The 9,211-nt window shown below is 51.0% G+C and overlaps 1 protein-coding gene across 1 annotated transcript; it reads right to left on the minus strand.

Annotated features, from left to right (window-relative positions):
- Nucleotides 1–1,848: 1,848 nt before the first annotated feature.
- LOC119358890 (pyruvate decarboxylase 2-like) lies at nucleotides 1,849–3,830 on the minus strand. The gene is made up of 3 exons (XM_037625287.1): nucleotides 3,157–3,830; nucleotides 2,410–3,060; nucleotides 1,849–2,326 (listed from the first exon to the last, which is right to left on the minus strand). Exons 1-3 carry the CDS (start codon nucleotides 3,828–3,830, stop codon nucleotides 1,849–1,851), a joined length of 1,803 nt encoding a protein of 600 aa, XP_037481184.1.
- Between the last annotated feature and the right edge of the window lie 5,381 nt (nucleotides 3,831–9,211).

Here is a 9,211-nt window from a genome sequence, read left to right on the forward strand (position 1 = left end):
TTCTGATGGTGAGCCCTTGTCTGATCCGACGCGTTATCGTCACCTTGTTGGGAGTCTTGTCTATCTCGTTGTCACTCGTCCGGATATCTCCTACCCAGTCCATTTTCTGAGTCAGTTTGTTTCTGCTCCCACTTCGGTTCACTACAGTCACCTTCTTCGCGTTCTACGATATCTTCGTGGCACGATCTCTCACCGTCTCTTCTTTCCCCGTTCCAGCTCGCTACAGCTCCAGGCCTATTCGGATGCTACATGGGCTAGTGATCCCTCAGATCGTCGTTCACTATCTGCTTACCGTGTTTTTGTTGGTGGTTCTCTCATTGCGTGGAAGACAAAGAAACAAACCGCAGTTTCCCGTTCGAGTGCAGAGGCTGAGTTGCGAGCTATGGCTCTATTGACGGCATAGGTGACTTGGTTACGATGGCTGCTTGAGGATTTTGGTGTTTCTGTTACTACACCTACTACCCTCTTGCCACACAGTACAGGTGCTATCAGTATTGCGCGGGATCCTGTGAAGCATGAGCTGACCAAGCATATTGGGGTTGATGCTTTCTTTGTGCGCGCTGGTGTTCAGGATCATGTTATTGCTCTTCAGTATGTGCCTTCCGAGTTACAGTGGGCGGACTTCTTCACGAAGGCCCAGACTAGAGTGCAACATGGTTTTTACCTCTCTAAACTCAGTGTTGTGGATCCACCATAAGTTTGAGGGGGGTGTTAGAGTTATATTTATGTTGGCCTTTGGCCTTTTGCATTCTAGCCTTTGGCCTTTTGCATTCTAGCCTTTGGCCTTCCTTATGTACTTGTATATATGATGGCTTTGGCCTTGGGATAATACTAAGTTGCTTTCATAACACCGCACGGAGCAGGAGCTCTCCCACCGTACTACTGCTGCCGGATTCGCCTAGCTAGGGCCTCAACCGACCTCGTCTCCTTCCTCTCCGGTCAGCACTGCCGCCGCAATTGCAGCATGGAGCACAAAAAAGCCTCGTCTTTTTAATTTCCACGTCCCTCTGCCTCCTCGTTCCTTCCTAATTACCACGTACGCCAAGCCGTTTCATGGCTTGTGCTCATCAAGCTTAGAACGATCACAACCCATGCATAATGGAAAATCTCAATCAAACAAATGACGATTCCCGTAGGTGTGAATTCCCAAGAGATGGGATTACCGTCGATCACGCACCGCACAACTCTATTCTCCTCTGAGAACATAAATTACGATAAGGACATAATTAAAACCCAAACCAATATAGATAAATATAAAATCAAAACAAGAACCTGACCGAAATAACCCACGAGTGAAGAACGGCACGACGAAGTAGGAGTTAGCCTCTACTTTGGATTCAAATTGATTGGTTTCTTGTGTGCAGATTTAAAGACGGTTGATGCAAGCCAATAATGCTTGTTGCAAGTGTAGTTGTAAGTTTTGTTCTAATATATTTTCTCTGTTTCTTTATCAAAAAGGTGATTGAATCGTACAAAAACCCTATTATGTACTCCCTCTGTCCTGTAATATAATTAAGAACGTTTTTGACACTAGTGTAGTGTAAAAAACGTTCTTATATTATGGAACGGAGGGAGTAGTACTCTCATACCAAAATATATTAAACTAAAAAAAAGTCTTATATTTGAGATAAAGGACTGGGAAGAGCTGTCTGCAGTAGAAAGAGCACACAAATTAAGAAGAAGAATCGTCCAACTTTATTAATCAATCAATATTATTAATTCAACCTGCTAGAAATAGTATGCGAAGTTTGCATGCATGCACGCATGCTAGTAATCAAAGGTACGTTAGACTCTAAATCGAAAAGAAAATGCCTCGCTCAAATCATGAAAATCAAGATCTACTAGTGTCTACTGCGGGTTGGGTGGCCTGGAGTTGGCGGCGGAGACCCTGGATCCCCACTCGAGGAGCTCCTTGCTGGTGTCGTCCTTGTGCGCCACCACCTCGATGAAGCAGAGGCAGTCCTTCTTGTCCCCGGTCGCCGTCTCGATGGCCGCCGTCAGCTCCTCCTCGCACGTGACCTTGGCGGTCCAGCAGTTGCCGTCGCCGTTGTGGATGGCGTCGACGAGGCCGGTGTAGTTCCAGTTCTTGATGACGTTGTATGGCCCGTCGTGGATCTCGACCTCGATGGTGTAGCCGCCGTTGTTGATGAGGAAGATGATGCTGTTCTGGCCGCAGCGGAGCATGGTGGACACGTCCTGCGCCGTCACCTGGAAGCTGCCGTCGCCGATACAGGCGATGACGCGCTTGTCGGTGGCGCCCTGCGCGTACCCGAGCAGCGCCCCGACGGACCACCCGATGGAGCCGTACTGCATCTGGAACTCGTACCTGCACGCACACGGATCACAAATTCACAAGGCTGCTCATATCAACCCAGCAGGACGTGTTAACAAGAAGTAAATCATACGTACCCGCAGCCGTCGGGGAGCTTGAGCTTCTGGCAGTTGAACCACGAGTCGCCGGTCTCGGCGATGACGGCGCTAACGCCAGTGAGCATCTTTTGGATGTGCTTGAATAGCACGTTGACGCGCAGCGGCTCTCCGGGCTCGCTCTCCGGCGGCTGCCCCTCGGGCACCCAGATCCTCTTGTAGTTCTCGTAGGCGGTGGTGTTCTTCTTGAGGCGCTTGCCCAGCTCCGCCAGGAAGTCCTTCATCATGATGCAGCCGAAGGCCGGGCCGTTGCCGACGGTGACGCGGTCGGGCTGCACGATCACCGCCTTCTCCTTCTTGAGCAGGAACGAGTAGCCCACGGAGCTGTAGTCGTTGAAGATGGGGCCGGCGAAGAGGTAGGCGTCCGCCGACTCGACGATCTCGGCGCAGAAGGCCGTGCTCACCGCGCCCCAGTAGGTGCCGATGAAGCGCGGCAGCGTCTCCGCCACCAGCCCCTTGGCCGACGGCATGGTTGCCACGGCGTAGCCGCTCGCGTCCGCCAGCTCGGCGAACGCCGCGCCCGCCTTGGCCACCCGCAGCTTGGTCCCCGCCACCATCACCGGCTTCACCGCCTTGTCCAGGAAGGCCACCGTCGCCTCAACCGCCGCCTCCAGGCCCATCTGGTTGCTCATCCTGCATGCATTGTATGTATCTCTTGATCGATCACGACACGTGCCAAAAAAAGAAGAAAACAAAAGAGAGTAAAACGTAGGGAGCATGCATGCAGACCTTGGTGCGAGGAAGTAGGGAGCGGGGTCGCCGCTGAAGGTGGGGTGGGGGACGGCGGGGAGGTTGCAGCTGACGCTGATGTAGACCGGCTTGCTCTCCTTGAGAGCCGTGGAGATAGCCTTGTCGATCTGCTCGTGGGCGTCGTCGAGGTTGTTGACGACGGCCTGGTAGCACGTCACCGGCGTGAAGCACCGCAGCTCCTGAGAGAAATCGGGGAGGCCGATGGTGTGATGAAGAACCCGGTTAGTTCCGTAGTCGTTGGAGTTGGGCCCGCCGACGATGCAGATCAAGGGGAGGTTCTCGCTGTACGCGCCGGCGATGGCGTTGAGCACGCTGAGCCCGCCAACGGTGAAGGTGACGGCGCACGCACCGACGCCCTTAGCGCGCGCGTACCCGTCGGCGGCGTAGCCGGCGTTGAGCTCGTTGCAGCAGCCGACGAGGCGCAGCCCGGGCTCGGCGACGAGGTAGTCGAGGAGGGTCAGGTTGAAGTCGCCCGGCACGGCGAACACGTCGCCCACGCCGACCTGCACCAGGCGCCGCGCAAGGTGGCGCCCCAGCGTGGCCTCCGGGGAGCCGACGAAGGTGGGCGACGACGCCGGGAACGTCGCCGGGCACCCCACCGCGCCGCTCGGCGCCCCCTTGGGCCCGTCCACGGATCCGATGCCCGTCTCCATGGTAGGTCGGTTGGTCGATCGATCGAGGTGCGTACGCGATCGAGGAAAGATTGGTTTTCTTGGGTGGTTTGACCCGTGCTGGTCGTGACTATTTATATGACCAGAGAATCAAGGACGTATTGCTAGTCGGTACCAGAAACCGACTCCGACTGGGTGCACGAGCTGCTGCTACTTTCCTTGTGCAATACGACGAAGCGTCTTTCCGGCGAAGGTTATACTCCCTTCGTTTTTTAGTTTTCATATAAGATTTGATTAAAGTCAAAGTTTACTAACTTTGACTAAGTTTATAGAAAACAATTTCAAGATTCCAATATGACAATATTGTTAGGTGCATCATGAAATTAATTTTCATATCATAAGCTTTAGTTTGTAGATGTTGATATTTTTTCTACAAAGCTGGTCAATGACTGCGATTAAATCTTATATACATGGTAAAATGAAACGGAGAAAGTAGTACTAGTAATAGAAAAGAAAAAAGAACTTAAGGATCCTAGTGGCCAGCCAGAGCCAGGGGAAAGCAAGACAGGGTGGTGTGTGAAAGTCCCCATCACTCACCTTGTTTTTCCGATCGAAACTAAAATATCTACTCCCTCTGTTTGGAATTACTTGTCTTGAAAATGGATGTATCTAGAACTAAAATACATCTAGATACATCCATTTCTATGACAAGTAATTCCGAACGGAAGGAGTACCTTAAAGTTGTTTGGTTATAATTTATGAAACACCAATCAAAACTATTATAAACTTTGACCACGAATGGAAACCAAGCCACACCCTGATGAGGCAAGCGACTACTCGTAAATCATGAGGTTACACGACGGAGTGACGGCCTGCCTCCTCCGGCGGCGCGAAGTGGCAAGGTGGTGATGGGCGGTTGCGGCCGGGGGCCTTGGAGCTGGGGCGGCGGCCCCCTTGGTGGCGCCTCCCTGTTCCGTGGCGAGGCGAGCTGGCAGGCTCCTGGTGGTTGGCTCGGGCAGCCGCCGGAACAGTGCCGGGTTGGGGATGGCGCCAATCTCGTCAGCGGCGTCTTCGGCTAGCGGCGCTCGCGGGTGGTAGATGAATTGGCGGAGCTTCGTAAGGGCAAAAGCGTGCCATGGCCCACTCAACCCCAGCAGGTAGTTCGTACATATACTTGCAGCCCAGCCCACGACTGCATCGCTCGCTTGCAGCACCGCCTCGTCACGCTTCTCTCCTTCACCTCCAGCCACGACCGCTCTATGCCCCCCTCGATTCCTCATCCTATACAGCTGAGTGCAGAGTAGCTGACCGATGCTAGTGTATGGGTCACGCGTACAGCTGCGCGAAGGACCAGAGAGAGGTGGCCCGGAGCCCTGAAGTCGAGCTGCCAATCCCACCATCGCAATGAGTAGCAGGTTCGAGCCCAAACCCCAGGCGGGCAGTTAGCAGCGGCTAGCCGGGGGATGAGCACTTCTATACGGGCACATCACTACATAATTTCCATGGACAACAATGCTAATCAACTCAGAATCGATTTGGTTTTCAATAGTAAAGAGATGATGTGATTACATATGAAGTTTAGGAAGACTTTTTAGCAGTAGCTCAACACCCTTTGCTCTTGAGTTGATTTTTTTGTGTTTGTTTTTCTTTTTCTTTTAACTTGGCCTGCCAAGGATTTTCTTCGTAGCTCCGCCACTAGGTACATGGGCCCTGTTTGGATCCCTAGCTAAGTTAGAGATAGTTTTAGTTAGTTGGGGCTCAAATAATTTAAAAGTATCCAAACATGATGGGTTAGTTTGGGTTAGTTGGATCTAACTCACCCCAAAAAACTAGCCCACACTAGAGAAGCTTATTTGGGTTAGTTCTCTTGGGCTCACTAGAAAAAAATAGTAAAAAATGTTACCCCTCACATCCAAACAGGGTCCAAAGTAGTCAAATGAATGAGAAAGAATATTTATTATCAATCTAACCCTACCATCCAAACAGCTCTTTGGTTAGAGTTAGTTCAGGGTTAAAATCTAACTCTAACCTTGTCGTCGTTTTGTCACGGCAGATGTCCTTGTGAAAGGACTTAGTCGTGGAGCCATCGCTATGGGTTAGCTTAAAGGGGTTAAAGCAGACAAGTGACGCGAGAGTTTTATACTGGTTCGGCCCCTTAGGATGAAGGTAAAAGCCTACTCTAGTTGTGATGAAATTGTTAGGGTGTCGATGAACAGGGAGCGAATCTGCTTTGCCTGGCTCTCGTGTTGTTGTGTGTTGTCCCTAAACCGCCGCCGGGTCGTCCCTTTATATAGATAGGTCGACGCCCGTCGTCTTACAAAGTCCCGAGGCCGGATCATCGACGTGTCCAACTCGGTCTCTATTCCTCCTATCTTACAATACAAGTTACATGATAATGTCGGTTTATATCTATAGGCCTTAACCCGCCATTGGGCATTGGGCCTTCATAAATCGCCACCATCCTTGTCTTCATGGGCTCTGAATAAAATAACTATCATGGGGATAATCCGGCCTCTTCTAGCCGGTTTACGTCCAATAGTAATATCCCCAACAAACTTCTAACTGAGTTAGAGTATTCAAACATGGCCATGGACGGCTTCTTGAACGCGTGGGTGGTGAGTCGCTAGTAGATGTCTGATACGTCCATTTTGTATCATGCTTTTACATCGATATTTATTGCATTATGGGCTGTTATTACACATTATGTCACAATACTTATGCCTATTCTCTCTTATTTTATAAGGATTACACGAAGAGGGAGAATGCAGGCAGCTGGAATTCTGGGCTGGAAAGGAGCAAATATTAGATACCTATTCTACATAGCTCCAAAAGTCCTGAAACTTCAGGAAGTCATTTTTGAAATTAATAAAAAATATTGAGCGAAGAAAATACCTCAGGGGGCCCACACCCTGGCCACGAGGGTGGGGGCGCGCCGCCTGCCTCATGGGCCCCCTAGCAGACCTCCGGTGACCATCTTCTGCTATATGAAGTCTTTTACCCTAGAAAAAAAATCATAAATAAGCTTTTGGGACGAAACTCCGCTGCCACGAGGCGAAACCTTGGCGGAACCAATCTAGGGCTCCGGCAGAGCTGTTCTGTCGGGGAAACTTCCCTCTGGGAGGGGGAAATCATAACCATCGTCATCACCAACGATCCTCTCATCGCGAGGGGGTCAATCTCCATCAACATCTTCACCAGCACCATCTCATCTCAAACTCTAGTTCATCTCTTGTATCCAATCTTTGTATCCAAACCTCAGATTGGTACTTGTGGGTTGCTAGTAGTGTTGATTACTCCTTGTAGTTGATGCTAGTTGGTTTACTTGGTGGAAAATCATATGTTCAGATCCATTATGCATATTAATACCCCTCTGATTATGAACATGAATATGCTTTGTGAATAGTTATGTATGTCCCTGAGGACATGCGAGAAGTCTTGCTATAAGTAGTCATGTGAATTTGGTATTCGTTCGATATTTTGATAAGATGTATGTTGTCATCCCTCTAGTGGTGTCATGTGAACGTCGTCTACATGACACTTCACCATTGTTTGGGCCTAGAGTGTGACGCCCCCAATTCGACCGTACACTAATCATACACGCAAACGTGTACGATCAAGATCAGGGACTCACGGGAAGATATCACAACACAACTCTACAAATAAAAATAAGTCATACAAGCATCATATTACAAGCCAGGGGCCTCGAGGGCTCGAATACTAGAGCTCGATCATAGACGAGTCAGCGGAAGCAACAATATCTGAGCACAGACATAAGTTAAACAAGTTTGCCTTAAGAAGGCTAGCACAAATTGGGATACAGATCAAAAGAGGCGCATGCCTCCTGCCTGGGATCCTCCTAAACTACTCCTGGTCGCCGTCAGCGGACTGCACGTAGTAGTAGGCTCCTCCCGAGTAGTAGTAGTCATCGTCGACGGTGGCGTCTGGCTCTTGGGCTCCAACATCTGATGGCGACAACCAGGTAGAAGGGAAAGGGGGAAAAGAGGGAGAAAGCAACCGTGAGTACTCATCCAAAGTACTACCGGAAAACGTGCATACGCCGACGGCCAAACCTATGCCTACGGCTGTCGTCGGCCTAGTTTGAGATATGCCGACAGCCCAGTCCTAGCCGTCGGGTTACGTGGATCTATGCCAACGGCCGCCGTCGGCACAGAACGGCCGTCGACCTAGCCGCAGACATACCGACAGCAGCCGTCGGCATAAACCAGCCGTCGGTATAACTGTGGGCCCGGCGACCCCGCCCGTGACTAGCGGCTAACACCGTCAAACCTATACCGACGGTCGGGACGGGCGGCCGTCGGCATATCTCCGCATGCCATGTCATCGATCCGCGGCGTAGGTATGCCGACGGCAGCCGTTGGCATATCTGCCACGTCACCGATCCGCGGCACGGCGCCCACCAGAACTCTGCCGTACCTATGCCGACGGCTTCGCCGTTGGCATAGCTATTTTTTACATATTTTTTTTGCATATGTTTTAATGCTTTTTTACATACGTTTTTTTGCGTATGTTTTTATGCTTTAAAAAAATATATTTGTTCATGATTTTTATGTATTATATGAATATATATGTAGTTTGTACTTTTTTCCATAGATTATGAACATATATATATATAGTTTGTATTTTTTTCGAGCACATTAATAATATGCTGTCATGTTCTTTTGAATATAGGTCCTTAAATTTTATTAAAATCAAAAACAGCTATGCGATAGAAGTTGAGTGGCAGTTGCAAACACCCGGCACCCGTCTCCGGAGTGTGACCCCCTCACGTCCGCGGTGTGCCCCCCTCACGGACGGCGCCGCCGCCAGCATTTGGAGGGCGGAAACAGCCGCATCGGGTCTATATGGAGGGGACGTTGCTCTCAAGTGTTTCTATGGGATGACCTACCAGAACCAGGTGGTGTTGTGGCATGTTCGAAGAGGCGGCACGCATCTCCGTGGTGTGGCCCCCCTAACGGACGGCGCCGCCGGCACATGGAGGGGGAAAACGGACGCATCGGGTCTACACAGAGGGGATGTAGCTGTCGGTTTGGCTCGGATGTTGCTCCCAGGTGTCCCTCTGAGCTGACCTGACACAGCCGGGAGGAGAGGTCCACTGTTCAAAGCCCGTCCTTGAAAAGTCAAAGGGCTAGATCTCGTGGTTAACCGCTTCAGGGTTAGGCGGGATGGGGGCCCTGAGGGGGTAGCAATGCCACCGGAGCGTTGCACTGGCCCCTCATACATGCGGGGTGGTGTGGTGGCATGTCCGAAGAGGCGGCACGCGTCTCCGGGGTTAGGCCCCCCTCACGGACGGCGCCACCGCTGGCACCTAGAGTGGGGAAACGGACGCGTCGGGTCTACACGGAGGGGATCTTGCTGTGGGTCTGGCCCGGATGTTGCTCCAAAATGTTCCTATGGGCTGACCT

The sequence above is a fragment of the Triticum dicoccoides genome, chromosome 2A, assembly GCF_002162155.2.
Source record: "Triticum dicoccoides isolate Atlit2015 ecotype Zavitan chromosome 2A, WEW_v2.0, whole genome shotgun sequence".
Lineage (NCBI taxonomy): Eukaryota > Viridiplantae > Streptophyta > Magnoliopsida > Poales > Poaceae > Triticum > Triticum dicoccoides.